This window comes from Musca domestica, unplaced genomic scaffold, assembly GCF_030504385.1.
Source record: "Musca domestica strain aabys unplaced genomic scaffold, Musca_domestica.polishedcontigs.V.1.1 79, whole genome shotgun sequence".
Classification (NCBI taxonomy): domain Eukaryota; kingdom Metazoa; phylum Arthropoda; class Insecta; order Diptera; family Muscidae; genus Musca; species Musca domestica.
In genome coordinates, this window is record NW_026712406.1 from 1628269 (window position 1) to 1647272 (window position 19004).

Genomic DNA, 19004 nt, shown 5'->3' on the forward strand with positions numbered 1-19004 from the left:
AGACACAATAGTCCAACCGATTGGTATCCGGATATTTTGGTGGCTCATTTTGAGGAACCTCATTTTGTAACCATTCTTGAGTGGCGCGTGCTAAGTGCGATGGTGCTGAGTCCTGTTGGAATGTCCAAGGTCTAAGGCCAAATGTTTGCGTACCCAAGGCTTTAATATACCTTCCAGAATATTTTCGCTATAATATTCAGCATTTAATCTGATGCCACGGTTGATTAATACGGGCAGAGATCGACCATCGGCTGTTATGGCGGGCCACACCGTCACCATGGCCGGCGCTTGAGTTCTGGTGGCCAACCGAAGGTGCACATTTTCAGCTGACCTCTTTGGCAAGTAATCCCGATGATTTTGATGGTTTTCAAACTGCTGGGCAACGAGAAAATCAATTTGCAGTTCACCACTTTCGGCCAAGCGAAGCAACTCTTTAGCTCTGTCGAGTCTATTTTTTTCTTTCTGTCGTGGATTTTTAAAGAAGTTCTGTTTCAAGGACCCTCCAAGGCATAAACGTAGATTTTTAAAGATTTTTTTAAAGGACCCTCCAAGACAGAAACGTGGATTTTTAAAGAAAAATTTTTTTAAGGAACCTCCAAGGCATAGATATGAATTTTTAAAGAAGATTTGTTTCTAGGACCCTCCAAGGCATAAATGTGGATTTTTAAAGAAAAAATCTCCTAGAACCATCAAGGCCATAGACGTGGATTTTTAAAAAAAGATTCTCTCCTGAGACCTTAAACGTGGATTTTTAAAGAAGATTCTCTCCAGGGACCATAAACGCGGATTTTTAAAGAAGATTCTCTCCAGCGACCATAGACGTGGATTTTTAAAAAAAGATTCTCTCCTGAGACCTTAAACGTGGATTTTTAAAGAAGATTCTCTCCAGGGACCATAAACGTGGATTTTTAAAGAAGATTCCCTCCAGGAGCCATAAACGTAGATTTTTAAAGAAGATTCTCTCCAGGGACCATAGACGTGGATTTTTAAAAAGATTCTCTCCAGGGACCATAAACGTGGATTGTTAAAGAAGATTCTCTCCAGCGACCATAGACGTGGATTTTTAAAAAAGATTCTCTCCTAAGACCTTAAACGTGGATTTTTACAGAAGATTCTCTCCAGGGACCATAAACGTGGATTGTTAAAGAAGATTCTCTCCAGCGACCATAGACGTGGATTTTTAAAAAGATTCTCTCCTAAGACCTTAAACGTGGATTTTTAAAGAAGATTCTCTCCAGGGACCATAAACGTGGATTGTTAAAGAAGATTCTCTCCAGCTACCATAGACGTGGATTTTTAAAGAAGATTCTCTCAAGGGACCATAAACGCGGATATTTAAAGAAAATTCTCTCAAGGGACCATAAACGTGGATTTTTAAAGAAGATTCTCTCCAGCGATCATAGACGTGGATGTTTAAAAAAGATTCTCTCCTAAGACCTTAAACGTGGATTTTTTAAAGAAGATTCTCTCCAGGGACCATAAACGTGGATTGTTAAAGAAGATTCTCTCCAGCGACCATAGACGTGGATTTTTAAAAAAGATTCTCTCCTAAGACCTTAAACGTGGATTTTTAAAGAAGATTCTCTCCAGGGACCATAAACGTGGATTGTTAAAGAAGATTCTCTCCAGCGACCATAGACGTGGATTTTTAAAAAAGATTCTCTCCTAAGACCTTAAACGTGGATTTTTAAAGAAGATTCTCTCCAGGGACCATAAACGTGGATTGTTAAAGAAGATTCTCTCCAGCGACCATAGACGTGGATTTTTAAAAAGATTCTCTCCTAAGACCTTAAACGTGGATTTTTAAAGAAGATTCTCTCCAGGAACCATAAACGTGGATTGTTAAAGAAGATTCTCTCCAGCGACCATAGACGTGGATTTTTAAAAAAGATTCTCTCCTAAGACCTTAAACGTGGATTTTTAAAGAAGATTCTCTCCAGGGACCATAAACGTGGATTGTTAAAGAAGATTCTCTCCAGGAGCCATAAACGTGGATTTTTAAAGAAGATTCTCTCCTAAGACCTTAAACGTGGATTTTTAAAGAAGATTCTCTCCAAGGACCATAAACGAGGATATTTAAAGAAGATTCTCTCCAGGGACCATAAACGTGGATATTTAAAGAAGATTCTCTCCAGGGATTATAAACGTGGATTTTTAAAGAATATTCTCTCCAGGGACCATAACCGTGGATATTTAAAGAAAATTCTCTCCAGGGACCATAAACGTGGATATTTAAAGAAGATTCTCTCCAGGGACCATAAACGTAGATTTTTAAAGAAGACTCCCTCCAGGAGCCATAAACGTGGATTTGTAAAGAAAATTCTCTCCAGGAACCACAAACGTGTATTTTTAAAGAAGATTCTCTCCATGGATTATAAACGTGGATTTTTAAAGAAGATTATCTTCAGGAACCATAAACGCGGATATTTAAAGAAAATTCTCTCCAGGGACCATAAACGTGGATTTTTAAAGAAGATTCTCCCCAGGAGCCATAAACGTAGATTTTTAAAGAAGATTCTCTCCAGGGACCACAAACGTGGATTTTTTAAGTAGATTCTCTCCAGGGACCATAAACGTGGACAAATATTGAACCTCAATTCTTCATACAATGAGTGGAACAGTTGCTCTTTCTCTTTCCTGTCATCCAAAAATTTGATATCCTTTAAACCGTATCACATGTGTAAATTCCATCCATATTTGAAACAATTTCATTTTTCAATAAATTCAATATTTAATTGGAAATTGTTGACCATTGTTTGTTGTTAACTAATAACAGAAGTGCCACCAGGATATCGCTTTAGGTTCTTTAATTTTATTTTGATAACAATTTAATTTGTATTTCTTTCCATTTGTATTTTTTTAGGTGGCTTTATGGGAGATATTGCCTTGCCCGACATGGAGTATGATGATGGATATCCTTTGGTGGCCTATACCCAAATGTGGGAGGAGCCCATGCAAGCGGATGCTCCGGTCAATGATGCACCCGGTAAATACAACGAAACATTCCAAAAGGAAATGGAAATACTGAAACAAGAAGTCTACAACGAGGGTTTGCAGGTGGAAGAGGAGGGTCTCACCGATATTATACGGCGGAAAACCAAGTTGCCCAGTAATAAACCGGATTTGAATAATGATAATTCGGAGGTAGTATTTGAATAATTGAAAAATTTATAAATAATTAATTATTTCAAATTTTTTTCTTTAGTCCTTTGCCAATGAATTATTGAAACCCAAAACCCATCCCAGCTATGAAAATATAAATTACAAAATGATGTCATCAGCTCGGAGGACCATGAACCCCGAAAATATTCCATAAACATACCAAGCAAATTCAGTGCAGCGGGGAAAGATGATCTGCTGACAGAGAAACCAGATAAAACCTTCAACACTTCCCTAGAGAAACTCGAAAATATTCTAACCAACGGCAATGAGAAATCCCAAATCGAAGAGGAGAAATACAACAAATCAACGGTGGGTTTGGGCAACCGTAATGTGGATCAACGTAAAATCCAATCGAATACCAAGGACATCGAATTGGATACTGGCAATAATTTTGTATCGGAACGTAAGGTTGTCATTTTGCCAACGGCTGTGCCGGCCCAACGTTCTACGTTGCCCAATGTATATAGCAATGCTGGCGGCAATGGCATGAAATTGGATGATATACAAGAGTTGAAGGGCAGCAGTACCATTATTAAGCGGAGAAATAGGAGGGGAAGGAAAAATAGGTGAGTCCGAAAACGGAATCTAAAAGAAAGGCCTCAACTTTCGTTCTATGAAAATGTGAAAGGAAAATTTTTTATCGAGGAAAGAAATGTTCATTTCATATTTCCATAGAACAAGAATCCAGTAGAATTTTGCCCAGGCGATCGAAAATGAAAAAAAAATGTTAAAAAGCTCTATGTTTGGGCATGCCGAACTTTCAATACCCTCCACCGTTTGCAAAAAAATTTGGAAATTTTCAAAAAAAAATAAATAACTAAAAAATATGATCTGTTATAAATTCTGTAAAATCTTAAAAATACCGAATATAGGAGTTACCTTTATTTTGGGGACTATACGAAGCTGTGGACCTGCATAGGCAAATACGAAATTCGGAACAATTTCAAAAAATAATGTAACTGAATTTATTAAAATACCGAAAATAGGGAGGTACGGTTATATGGGGGCTATACAAAGACCTGGATCTGCATATGCATTTTTTGTCATAGACTGTAGTACCCATTAGGAACTTTAAATACGGAATTTGAAACAGATCCGGTGAATATTGTCACTAAAATCATCAAAATACCTAATATGGGGAGGAACAGTTATATGGGGACTATAACTAAAAGTGGACCTATGTAGCCCATTTTTAATACCAAAAGTCCTGCAAATGAAACACACATTTGAGTAAAATTTTATCAACCTACTTCAATTCGTTCGGATACGGACAGAGAGACGAACGACAATCGTTAAATCGACGTAGAATTTTATGCTGATCAAGGATTTACATACTTTGTGGGGTCTAAAATGTTTATTTCGAAGTGTTACAAACGGAATGACGAACTTAATATACCATTTACATTAATACTAAAATAATGATTCGGCTGCCTTTGAGAAGCAGGGTATCTATGTAACATTTATTTTAAATTCAAATGTAATTTCATTCCCTTTCATTTATTAAAAATTTCAATTTTTTTAGACGCAGCAATCCCAATAGCAGATCCGACTACAACCTTCGCATGCAACAGCTGAGAGAGGAACTAACTCGCCCGGTTGGCGAGGAGAAGAAACCCCATCATCGCCAACATCACAACCATCAACATCATCTGTCCACAAAATCGGAACAGAAACATCATCGCCAAGAACATGATTCCATTAAGAAATACTCGGAGAAAATATCGAATAATTTCACCGACAATGAATCCCTTAACGAAGAAATGAGATATTCGAAATTGAGTGATATATTCTTGGATATGGACACGGAACCGGAACGAAAACACAAGCCAAATATTGTACCCGCTTATGAGGCTGAGGAAGAGGAGTAAGTTCAATAGATGTTTTTTCGTTATTAAGACCCTTGAAATACCTAAAATCAGTGAGGGTATCTTATATAAGGACTATGGGCTAAAATATGGACCTTTATTGAGAATTTTTAAAAAGAGGGTTTTATATAGCTCTGTGCGGCATGAAATATATTTAAAGGAAAACATCAGTAGATTAAGAAAGTGGAGATTAAAAAGAAGACAAGAGTGTTGGCGTTTTGAAAATTAACAAGTTCAACGAAATCAGTCGGTATTGCCGACAGCTGTACATCCTCAGCCAATATTCGGTTATTTAAATAAATTTTGACTCGCGTTCCGATTATTTAAACTTTTGACCCTTCATAGGAGAGGTTCCGCAGGAGTGGGCCAATATTTTCCATTTCGTATCTGATATAAATCTAATAAAATTTTTCAAACTTATCAGATTTGGATTTTATATCGACCACTTCCTTCACTTTATATGAGATGCTTGATAATATTCGATAAGTTCGAAACATAAGTTAAGAGTTATAATTTTTTAAAATTTTTTCCTGCTGTGGGGGAGGTTCCAGAAGTAGTATTCCGATATTGTCCATCTTCACAACAGATCTTGTGTTGATAGATTTATTGAAATGCGCCAAGTTTGAAAGTAATCGGATGCTCGTTTCGCCTTTTATGTGGTTTATGGTTATTCAAATTTTAACCCGTTGTGGGGGAGGTACTAGAAGGAGTGGTCCGTTCTTCATACCAGACCTTGTGTTAGTGGAAATATTGAAATGTCTGTAATTTGAAGACTATCGGACTCTTAGTTCAAATTTAATAAAACTTATAATTTTTTCAAAAATTTTGACCCTTTGTGGGGAAGGTACCAGGAAGAGTGCCCCGATATCTACCATCTTCACAACAGATCTCGCTTAAGTATTGGGATGTGTACAGTTTAAAAAGAATCGGATGCTCATTTCGCGTTTTTCGAGCCTCATGGTTATTCAAAATGTTGACCATATTGTGGGGGAGGTACCAGAAAGAGTATGCAGGATATCCCATCTTCACACCAGATATTTCGTTAACAAAAATATTGAGATGTGTGAAATTTAAAGACAATCGGAGTAGTATCTTATATTTTATATGAGTTACAATCATTCGAAATGTTGACCCTTTGCGGGGGAGGTGCTTGATGGAGTGGGCCGACCTAGCACTAACAAAAATTTCGAGATTTGCAAAGTCAAGTGGTTATTTTCTTTCAAAATTTCGACATTTCGTGGGGCAGAAGGTACCAGAAGAAGTGGACCACTTTTGCCCACCTCCGAACTCGATCTTTGTTTAACCATAATATTACGAGGTACCAAGTTTGGACCAAATCGGATTCTCCCTTCGAGATTTATTGTGCACACCAGCCAGATAGACGGACATCGCTAGAGTGACTGCAAATGCTCTGAAACGGATTTGGTCCAAAGAGACCTAGGGTCTAAAACCGCTATTTCGATAAGGCACCTTTTGCCCGTACCAAATGATCTACACAATCTGTAGCCATTTGGTTGAGGGTGCAATGATATAGGATGTGGACGGAACAAATGGTTCGAAAAGTAAAGAAGCGACTTGATTGAAACCCACGTCGTAGTGGCCGAAAAATGGCTCGTGAGCTGAACATATCGCAATATTCCATTCGGCAAATATTGAAAAATGAGCTCGGGGTAAAGCCATTGCAATTCCAAAAAGTGCAAGAACTCACACCGCAACAGAAAGAAAATAGACTCAAAAGAGCTAAAGAGTTGCTTGCCTTGGCCGAAAGTGGTGAACTCCCGAATTTCGTTTTCTCCGCTCCGATGAGAAAACATTCGTTGTCCAGCAGTTTGTAAACGAACAAAATGATCGTGTCTACTTGCCAAAGAGGTCAGCTGAAAATGTGCACCTTCGGTTGGCCACCAGAACGGCCATGGTGATGGTGTGGGCCGCCATAACAGCCGATGGTCGCTCTCTGGTCGTATTAATCGACCGTGGCATCAGAATAAATGCCGAATATCATCGCGAAAACATTCTGGAGAGTGTATTAAAGCCTTGGGCACGCAAACATTTTGGTCGCATGCCTTGGACATTCCAACAGGCCTCAGCATCATCGCACTAAGCACGCGCCACCCAAGAATGGTTACAAAATGAGGTTCCTCGCTTCATTTCCAGCGCACAATGGCCACCGAAATCTCCGGATACCAATCCGTTGGACTATTGTATCTGGAGTATTTTGGAAAGCAAAGTTGGCACTAAAAAATACCAAAGTGTCGATCACCTCAAGCAAGCGCTTCGCCGGGAATGGGCCAAAATACCGCAGAGCAACCTTTGGGCAGCGTGTGACGGTTTCATTGGCTCTTTGAAGGCCATAATTCGTGCCAAAGGTGACCAATTCGAATAAATTTAAACTTATTCTATAATTTGATGCTAGTTCCGACATTTTTTTTTGCTTTCATTAAAAAAAAATAAAAAAAGAATGTAAAAATTTTACTGTGTTGCAGCTTTTTTTATCTCACCCTGTATATATATAATATTTATTTAGGTCCGATACGTAATGGATAATATTGCCCACTCGTTCGGAGCCCACTCCATAGAGGGTCAGTAATTTAAATAATCATAACAGAAGCCAAAATATATTGAATATTCGAACTTAGGCTCGGCAAAACCGACAGATACTTTTTAACTTATTTTACTTATTTCCATACGTCGATAGGGTGCGTATTCGTATTGTCAACAGTTATACGCCCCCATGTACCTTAAAAAATAAAAATGCCAATTTTCAATTCTCAAGAGGACAATATTTTTATTCAGTCTTTCATCAATTTCATAAATAAAGAAATTGTTTTTTTTGTCGGATACAACCTCCGCAATTTCCCCCTATCTGTTTTTCCACCAAAATCTTAATGTCTTTTTCCCTCTCTCTCTCTCTCTCTCTCTCTCTCTTTCACTTCCAGTGAATTCAGTTTTGTGCGTGAACATCGTCGCCTGCCACGCGCCGTTACAGCCAAAAAGGAACGTGTCTGGGACTATGGTGTGATACCCTATGAAATCGATGGCAACTTTAGTGGTCTGCACAAGGCTCTGTTCAAGCAGGCCATGCGTCACTGGGAGAACTCGACATGCATTAAATTTGTGGAACGGGAGCCGGAATTGCATCCAAACTACATTGTTTTTACCATACGAGGATGTGGGTAAGTGTTGTTGCTGTTGTGGTTATTGTTGTTGTTGGTGAAGTTACAAAATCATTGACAACATTGGCAGCCGGCAAGTCAAAGTGGTGTTGCTGCGCCGGCCACTGTTATTGTTATCAAGTTTACGCTCCATTTAAATGGGCAGCCATTCAATAATCATTATTATTTTCAAATTTATTTCTTCGCTTTCTCTCTCTCCCACTCCCTGCCTTAGCTGCTGCTCCTTTGTTGGCAAACGTGGCAATGGACCACAGGCCATTTCCATTGGCCGCAACTGTGATAAATTTGGCATTGTTGTCCACGAACTCGGCCATGTTGTGGGCTTTTGGCATGAACACACCCGACCGGATCGCGAGAAACATGTTATCATCGAACACAACAACATCATGAAGGGTCAGGACTACAATTTCAATAAATTAACACCGGACGAAGTGGACTCCTTGGGCATGGCCTATGACTACGACTCGATTATGCACTACGCCCGCAATACCTTCTCCAAGGGGACGTATCTGGACACCATTCTGCCCATCGAGGTGAAGGGACGCAAACGGCCGGAAATTGGTCAGCGTTTGCGTCTGAGTGTGGGCGACATTGCCCAGGCCAATTTGCTGTATAAATGTCCGAAATGCGGTCGGACATTTCAAGATAACACTGGCATCTTTGCCAGTCCCTCGTATCATACGGCCGGGGCGCTGACCAACGAGACGGAACATTGTGAGTGGCGCATAACGGCCACACATGGCGAGCGAGTGGTTTTGAAATTGGAGAATTTGGTATGTGTTTTGGTTTTCATTTTAGAGAGTAGTTTTTGGCAGTATATTATGCTCGTAAGGACACACACACACCCACACACATAGGCAGCCACATGCATGCATTCATTCACTCACTTCGACTCAATTGCATTGCAGCCATTTGAAGCACAAAACTGTCGAAGTGCGTTAATGTACAAATGCATTTCCGCTTGTGTGAATTCAAGTGTGAGCGAGCGAGCGAGCGAGAGTGTGTGTGTGTGTGTGCTCCAGTGTCCTTTGGATTAGAGCCCAATGACTGTAACATTTGATGCAAAATCGTATTAGTATTAATGCCGTGTTGTCTGTGTGTAAAAACTTCTGATTGTATTTTTTTTTTTTTTGTTGTATTTTTCCTGGCACCTATAGAATATTTTCAAATCGGAAAATTGCCAATCGGATTATTTGGAAATTCGTGATGGTTACTGGCATCAATCACCTTTAATAGCTCGTTTTTGTGGCAAAGTCAGTAGTGAAATATTAAAAACGGTTTCCAGCCGCATGTTGCTGACCTATGTCAACACGCATCGGGCCGAGGGCTATCGTGGATTTAAGGCCGAATTTGATGGTAAGTGGTAAAGTTTAATTAGTTTTGGCGGGTGTGAGTGTGTGTGTGTATGTCGATTTGGCAATTTGAATTACATGGCGGGAATTTGTAGGTAATTAGAATACAATGGAGATGATTTTGTAAATAAAATTCAAAACTAATGGTATTTTAAATTATTTTTTTGAAAGTCGGTAAATATATATAGCTTTGACTTTGTATTATGTGTAGCCCTCATCTTATGGCGAAGAGTATGAGGAAACGAGAATATACGAATTTTGTATTAAAATGCTTGACAGTATAATAATATAGGGAAACAGACAAATCTGGTATTGTTCAAACTCCTCTAAAGATTGAGATTCTCAACTGAAATATTTTATTTGATTCCAAGTTTTACTCCCCATCCCTTGTAACCTGAATTGGCACTGTTAATTTCTGTTTTCGATCTTAGTTGTTAATTTTTTTTTCAAATTTAGACCTAGGCCTGAAAGTCGTATTTATATTTTACGACTCCATATTTATACATGCAAATATTTCCTTGCTCTTCGATATTTTGAAAAAAGGTGCATTGCGAGCTACAACCACAAAAAACAGCAATGAAAGCCTAAAAGTCGAGCGGTTCCGAATTTATGATACCCTGCATATTTAGTAGAGTTTCACAACAAATAAAAGATTTTATGGGAAATTTTTAGAATTAACCATTTGATGCACAATAATTTGACATCGGATAAAGGTATAGATATGGGAGCTATATCCAAGTCTGAGCCGATCTCGATAAAATGTTGCAAAGTCATTTCTGAGCTGTATTTTATATATTTCTCCGAATATTGCTATTGCGGAGTGTATATTACGGCTGTGAAGGGCAGAATATCTGAACCGATTTCGATCAATTTGGATATTGGCCGATATTTGGCGCATGATATGGCATTGATATGAAAGCTATATCCAAATTTTGATCTATTATCTCCAATTTCAATAGGGTTCGTAATACCCCGACCAAGTTGTGGTGTAGGGTATACAAAATACATTCACAGTTCTTTTATGGAACTTCGAAATAGTCCACTCAAGCTAAATTAGACTTAAAATGTATATGAATCTTCAACTTTATATACAGTTGAACATTCCCCAAATGTGGTCCAATCCTTTCCTTATATAGGCCATGAAATAAAAAATCTAAAAGAGTAGTAAAATAACTGACTGACTGATGGGAATCAACACCCAGACGAAACGGCTGTTTCCAGAATCCTAGTATTAAACCGTCTTGGTTCTTAGAGTGCGATTTTCGGAAATTCGTACTAGAAGAATAAAGTTGATTTTGGAAATGTGTACTAAATGTACTAAATTTGGAACAGTTTGGTTTTGGGATGAACAGATGAAGCTGGAATTTAGAAATTGGCTTGGGGTTCCTGTTGGTGGTGGGTTTGTGAAAAAGAGGTGGTTTTGGAAATGTGTACTTCAAGGCCACGAAAAGTACTAAATAGTACTATATTTGGTACAATACTATAATTGTTCGAAAGGTATTAAATTTGGTAATGACTCAAGGGATAGGCCTTAAATGTTCAAATTTGACACTGTCGTCTCTGTTGGTATCTGCAAGTGAGATATGGAGGTGGTTTTTGAAATGTGTACTAAATTGTACGAAATTTACTAAATTTGATATTGGGTGGGGGAATAGAGCTGAAAGCCTTGAATTTGATATAGATGACACTATTGACACCACTATGTCGGTGTCTAAGAAGATCTGGAGGTAGTTTCGGAAATGTGTACTATAATTTACAAAAAATACTAGGGTAGATAGGGCTTCAGATTTGATATTGAGGTCCCTGTTGGTATCTCAGGTTGAGATTTGTATGTGGGTTTAGAAATGAACGAATGATTGTACGAATAAAACAAAATGGTACTAAATTTGGTATTGGGTGAAGTGATGGGGATAGAATTCTCAAATTTGATATTGAGGTCTCTGTTGGTTTCTGGAATGTAAGGGGTGGTTTTGAAAACATAATTGTTCGAAAAGTATTAAGTGGTACTATATTTGATCTTATTTAGAAGGGATGGAGATAAAATTCTAAAAATTGAAACTCTTGGTATCTTAGACTAGGAGGTGGGAAGTGAGTCCTATAATTGTACGAAAAGTACAAAATTTGGTATTGTGTGAAGGGATAGTATTTAAAATATCAAATTTGGTATTAGGGTCGCTGCCCATGTGTAACGTGGACATATGAAGGTGGTTTCAAAACTTTGTACTATAATTGTACAAAAAGTATTAAATGCTAAATTTGGTCTTTGTTGAATGGATATCACAAAATTCAGAAAATTTGACATTGAGATCTCTATTTGTATCTGGTGTTGAGATACAGAGATGGTTTTGGAAATTTGCACTATGATTGTGCGAAAAGTACTAAATAGTACTATACTTGGAACAGATTGGTACTGGAATTAGGGACGCTGTTCAAGAAACGCTACAATTGTACGAAAAATACTGAACGGTACTATTGTACGAAAAGTATTAGGAGGTATTAAATTGGGCATTAGGTAAAGGGATTGAGCTTAAATCCTAAAATTTGATATTGAGGTTTATGTTGGTAGCTGGGATTGACATATGGGGGTTATTGGGTAAAGGGAAGGAGCTGAAACCGTGAAATTTTATAACTCGATGATCATTGCTGTCCATGATTGAGATAAGGAAAGGTTTTGCAAATTATTACTAAAATTATAGGGAAAATACGAATTTTGGAATTGAGTAAATGAATAGAGCTGAAATCCCGAACATTAATATGGATGTCTCTGTTAGTATCTAGTGTTGAAATATGGAGGTGGTTTTGGAAATGTGTAGCGAAACTGTTCCAGAGATGTAGATTGTCTTGGATATGAGTAATAAGTTTTAATAAATTTGGTATTGGATGAAGGGATAGTATGAAATTCTGAATTTTAGTTTCTATAGTTTACATATGGAGTCATTGAAATAGTTTTGGATAGAAAAATTGTATGTATGTTCATTGTGTAATGTCTTTACAAATATCATGAAAGATTTGAAGATTTTTTGATGTAAGAGGTAAACATTTTTAACTTTATTCTTCTCAAAAAAAGGAAAAGCTTTAAAATGTATAAAACACTGACATTAGAATTTTTTTTGGAAAAATTTGTCCACCTTTTGAATATCTTTTTAAAAACATTTAAAAATAAGACTATTTTGGGAAAATATTTAAAAAAAGACACAAATTTTGGAAAAACATCCTAAAATTTGAAAATATAATCGGAAATAAGTCCTTGTTTGCAAGACATGTTCATGAATATTTCCACGTTTTTAAGAATTTTTGGAGACATGTTCGGAGATTAGTTCATTTGCTTTTAATAATGATGTTTTCTAGGAAATGCGATAAAAGTAGAGCTGGAATTGTGCATTTTGGTATTGGGATTACAGTTTGGATAACGTTTAGAAAAGTATATGAATTTGTATTTGTACGAAAATACTAAATGGTACTAAATTTTGTACGGAGTGTACGAAAAGAGGCGGAAGTATGAGTTTTGATATACGGGTCATTCGGGGCTTGCGGGATGTAGACGAAAAGTACTAAATTTGGTGTAAAGTGTGGGAACTGGACTGAAATAGTGAATTATGGTTGAGGATCGCTATGCGTGGAATATAGACAATGAGATTTTTTTGAAAGACCAGGTACCTCCAGCTTAAGGGAAAACAAAAAAATAAATTTGCAGTAGACGATCTACCCGTTTTAGTCTAAACTTTCCAAATCCCATTTTTTCTATCAAAGGTAGACCATTCAAACCCTTTTCTAAAAATTATTAAAATTTCACTTTGGGATTAACGAATTTTAAAGTTGAGTTCAAAATTAGGTATAAACCTTTCAGGTTGAAAAATTTCACTCCATACCGTCCAAAAATTATAAATGTTACAAAAAGCGAAGATCGAATATATATGTGGAATACCAAGATTGACTTATTTCACAAAGATTCAATATCTCATATAAACAGCAAGGAGTCACAGATTTGCTTCCAATCTTGGACCACAGTTATGTTGGGCGCCATAATCTCACCGATTTTTTATCTAAACCCATTTTATCTAATTTTTTTATAAGGACATATTTTCTTAGTTTTGTTTACAACTTTATTTCAATTTCTTAAAAATATATATATTTTTTATTCTCCTCAGTCGTGTGTGGTGGTGAGCTCAACATCGATGACAATGAAGGACGTTTGGAATCGCCCAACTACCCCCTGGAATATTTACCCAACAAGGAGTGCATTTGGAAAATTACGGTACCCAAAGGTTATCAAGTGGCGCTGAAATTCCAATCATTCGAAGTGGAAAATCATGACAGCTGTGTCTATGACTTCGTTGAAGTACGGGATGGACCCACACAGGAATCTCCCCTAATTGGGGTATTTTGTGGTTACAAACCACCACCAAATATGAAGTAGGTCCATTGCATTTTTTTACAACCTTCAGATAATAATGTAATGTCTTTCCCATTTTCAGATCCACCGGCGACACCATGTTTGTGAAATTCGTTTCCGACACCTCGGTCCAGAAGCCCGGTTTCTCGGCCACCTTCATGAAGGAGGTGGACGAGTGTGAGACACAAAATCATGGCTGCGAGCATGAATGCATTAACACGCTCGGTGGCTATGAGTGTGCCTGTCACATTGGCTATGAGCTGCACAGCGACAAGAAGCATTGCGAAGATGCATGTGGTGGTGTCATTGAATACCCGAACGGCACCATTACCTCACCCTCATTCCCCGACAAATATCCCTTCCTGAAGGACTGCATCTGGGAGATTATCGCACCGCCCAAACATAAAATCTCTTTGAATTTCACCCACTTCGATTTGGAGGGAGCCACCCATCATCAGTCCGAGTGTGGCTATGACAAGGTGACCATTTATTCTAAACTCAGTGAGAATAAATTGAAAAAGATTGGCACCTATTGTGGCAGCTCAATACCGCCCACGGCCACCTCGGAGGGCAATGCGTTGCGTGTCGAATTCCATTCGGACAAATCAATACAAAAGTCGGGATTTGCAGCGGTCTTCTTCACCGACATCGATGAGTGTTCGATTAACAATGGCGGGTGTCAGCACGAGTGTCGCAACACCATCGGTTCGTATGTGTGTTCGTGTCACAATGGCTATTCGCTGCACGAGAATGGTCATGACTGCAAGGAGGGCGAATGTAAACATGAGATTTCGGCACCATTTGGCACAATCTACAGTCCCAACTATCCGGATTTGTATCCACCCAATGCCGATTGTGTGTGGCATTTTTCGACAACGCCAGGGCATCGCATTAAATTGATATTCAATGAATTCAAAGTGGAATCGCATCAGGTAAGTGGGGGGGAGGGAGGGGGTGATGTTGATTTCCGAAGCAAACAATAATGAATGAATATTCCATCCAAATTATAGGAATGTGCCTATGACAATGTGGCAATTTATGATGGCGATTCGGAGAGCAGTTCCCTGCTGGGTCGTTTCTGTGGCGAGAAAATACCCTACCCCATATCCTCGTCCACAAATCAGCTGTATATGGTACTTAAAACGGATAAGAATAAACAGCATAGCGGTTTCACGGCGGTCCATTCAACATGTGAGTATTTGAGAGAGAGAGGGGAGAGGGGGAGATAATAATATATTGTGATATTGGGTGATAAAAATATATTGTTGTTTGTTTTACCTTTGCTTAGCTTGTGGCGGTTATTTACGTGCCACAAATCAAATCCAACAATTCTACTCCCATTCGAGATTTGGCAATTTGAACTACGAGACCAACATGGACTGCGAATGGACAATCCAGGCGCCGCCCAATAGCTATGTTAATTTGATATTTTTGACATTCGATCTGGAGAGCAGCGAGAATTGTACCTATGACTATGTCCAGGTGTTTTCGGGCATGGAAGATACCAGCGGACCAATGTATGGACAATATTGTGGCAATACGGTAAGTTTGGTTCTATCATCTATACCACAAATAGGGTACGAAAAGTACTAAAATGTTCTAAAAACTTCATACTTTGTATTGGGCAAAGGAAATGAGCTGGTATTCTGAAATATGGAATGGGAGTCACTGATAGAGTGAAGGGTAGTTGTACCAAAGGGTTTTTGGAAATTTGAGTTTTAAGGTTACGAAAAGTTCGAAAATGGTACGAAACTTCTAAAATGGTACCATTTGGTATTATATGAACGTGTAGAGCTAAAAACTTGAAACTCGGTATGAGAATCGAGGTTGGAAACTAAATTTGATATTTGATGGTGATTTTGGAAATTTGTACTAACTGCGCGAACTGTACTAAATGGTACTAAATTTGGAACAGTTTTGTTAAGGGTGAACGGATGAAGCTGGAATTTTTAAATTTTGTGCTAGAGTCCCTGTTCGTGGTAGGTTTGTAATAAAGACCTGTTTTTGGAAATACAAATACAATATAATACAAGGGCACGTAATGTACTAAATAGTACTAAATTCGGAGGCATTTGGTGGACTTTGGAATTCGGTGAACAGATACCACTTGAAATTTGGGATTTTGTATAAGGGTCGTTGTTCATGTCCAGCCCGAACATATGAAGGGGGTTTCGAAAATGTGTACTGTAATTGTACTAAAAAGTACTAAATAGTACAAAATCGGGTATTGGGTAAACAAATGGAGCCAAAATCCAAAAATTGTATATAGATTTCGCTGTTGGTGTGTGATGTTGAGATTTGGAGGTGAGTTTGGAAATGTATACTATAATTGTACGAAAAGTGCTAAACGGTATTAAATTTGGTACAAGTCGGTACTGGCTGAACCGTTAGTGCTTCAAATGTGAAATAGAGGTAGTTTCGAGAATGTACTGTAATTGCAATAAAAAGTACTAAATTGGGTAGGTGGCTGGTATCCTCAATTTTTTATTGTTGGTATCAGGAATTGGAATCAGGAATGTGGAGATAGTTTTGAAAGGGTGTACTAAGTAGTAATACATGTACTAAAAAGTACCATATTTGGTTCAATTTGGTATTGGGAAAACAGATAGTGCTTGAAATCTGAAATTTAATATTAGGATCGCTGTTTGTGTGTAGCCTGGTCGTATGGTGAATTTTTTGAAAATGTGTACTATAATTGTACGAAAAGTACTATATGGTACTAAATTTTATGAGGGGTGAGGAATAGAGAGATAAATTTCTGAAATTTAATATTTAGATTACTGATAGTATCTGTTTCTGAAATACAGCGGTGCTTTGAAAATTTGTCCTATATTTTAACGAAAAGTACTAAATGGTACTAAATTCGGTATTGGATGAAGGAAAAGAGTTAGAATCCTTAAATTTGATATTGAGTTCTCTGTTGGTGTCTGGAATTGAAATATGGAGGTGGTTTTGGAATTGTGTACTATCATTGTACGAAAAGTACTAAGTGGTACTAATTTTGGTATTGGGTGAAATAATGAAGCTAAAATCCTAAAATTACATATTGAAGTCTCTGTTGGTATCTGGGATTGAGGTATGAAGGTGGGTTTTGCAAATGTGTACTATAATTGTACGAAAAGTAATAAATGGTACTAAGTTTCGGTATTGGGTGAAGGAATAGGGCCGGAATCTACAAATTTGATATTGAGATCTCTCTTTTGGTATCTGGAATTGAAATATGGAGATTTTTGTAATGTGTACTATAATTTTTCGAAAAGTACTCAATAGTACCAAATTTAGTATAGGGTAAAAGAAAGAAAACAATATCAACTTTGAGGAAATGATTTTGGAAACATGTACTATAATTGATGGAAAAGTACTAAATGGTACTAAATTTGATGTTGGAAGAAAGGAATAGGGCTGGAATCCTAAAATTTGATATTGAGGTCTCTGTTGGTATCTGGAATTGAGATATAGACGTGGTTTTGGAAATGTGTACTATAATTTTAGGAAAATTACTGAAAGGTACTTTCTTTGTACACTGTTGGGATGTGTCTGGGATGGAGATATTATGATTGGTTTGGATATGCGTACTAAATGTTACTAAATTTGGTATTGGGTGAAGGGATAGAGCTGAAATTCTGAAATTAATTGTTAGGGTCATTTTTGGTTCTAGAATTTATATATGTAGACGTTAAAATAGTTTCGGACCGGAATATTGAAGGTGGGTCCATTGTACAATGGTTTTACTCGACAAACTTCGAAATGAAAGATTTTGAAGAATTTTTGTGTAATATTTAAACATTTAGAGAACGGGTAAATATTACCCTTTCCGACCAAATTAAAAGTGGAAGATGTTTTGAATACAAAATATCTACAATATTTTTTTAAGAATATTTATCATTAATAAATTTCTTTGTTCCCTTCCATTTCCAGATACCTCAAGACATTATATCGCTAACCGATTCTCTGTTGGTACGTTTCAAGACCGACAGCAGTGTTGATTACAAAGGTTTCTCTGCCTCGTATGTGGCTGTAAATCCCTTCGACAATAGCGAAGAGGACGAGGAAGAAGGCAACTCATATAGTGCCGAAATTGCCACCGCCTTTCCGGGTGCGCTGAGACCCATCTACAAGGAGGACATCAGCAAGGAGACAGACGACTACAATGAATTCAATGAAAATCAACTGCTCATCAATAATCAATACTACGGACGCAATCGATATCAAAATAGATATTAAAAAGAAAAAAAAAAAACAAAACAAAATCCGTATCCAATGGAGGATACAACCTTAGCCATACAACTTCGTAAATGTAATTTTAAGTAAGAAAAAAATATTGCTCTGTTGCAGAAACTGTAAGAATATTGGATACGATTTTCGATATAAGAAAGGAACAATTGGTTATCGTAGGAAGAAAATATTACATCCTTACAGTTCTGAAACAGAGCATATTTTTTAAAAAAAATTAAAAAAAAAACAAAAACACACACTTTGACAATATATAAATGACTTTCATTGAGATTGTTTATCATGCATTTTTTAACGAATACCAAAAACTAAGTTAGATCATAAATGAAAAAGAAAAAAAAAAACAACAACAAAACAAAAAAGAGACAATTTAAACATATTCATTTACATACTCTTACATATAAAGTACATACATATTTTAACATTAAGCATATCATCTCAGTAGAAGAGGAAACCCTGGACCGATGACCACTACAGACCGACACAACTTTTCGACCTTAGAGTTCGTTTTTTGGGCTAAATGTTATTAGACATTAAGAGAGAATGGAAAACAAAAACTTTGAACTGATAAACAATAAAAGTTTAAAAGCGATCTGTTTCTTATACATGTGTACGTACATTTACATATACACTAAATAATACATACATATACCCTGAAAGAGACATTATGAATAAAAACAAACTATACAATAAGATTTTTAATATTTTTTAGTTTACAATTATAATACGATTTACTTAAAACCAAAAAATTAATAAATACATTTCTTTATTTACAAAATTTTATTCTGGTTTAACTAATTATTTTTTTTTTTTAAATAAAGTGTTT

General features: G+C 37.1%; 1 protein-coding gene across 1 annotated transcript in view; it reads left to right on the top strand.

Moving 5' to 3' along the window:
• The window catches only part of LOC131806536 (protein tolkin-like), an 81895-nt gene extending 62939 nt beyond the window's left edge, over nt 1–18956 (top strand). The window contains exons 2-12 of the mRNA XM_059130717.1: nt 2864–3144; nt 3289–3728; nt 4685–5026; nt 7964–8200; nt 8415–8973; nt 9358–9556; nt 13701–13965; nt 14028–14877; nt 14956–15136; nt 15234–15487; nt 17864–18956. Of these exons, the coding sequence (XP_058986700.1) occupies nt 2864–3144; nt 3289–3728; nt 4685–5026; nt 7964–8200; nt 8415–8973; nt 9358–9556; nt 13701–13965; nt 14028–14877; nt 14956–15136; nt 15234–15487; nt 17864–18169 (3914 nt within the window). The 3' untranslated portion in view covers nt 18170–18956. The remainder of the gene's footprint in view (nt 1–2863; nt 3145–3288; nt 3729–4684; nt 5027–7963; nt 8201–8414; nt 8974–9357; nt 9557–13700; nt 13966–14027; nt 14878–14955; nt 15137–15233; nt 15488–17863) is intronic.
• Nucleotides 18957–19004: the final 48 nt, after the last annotated feature.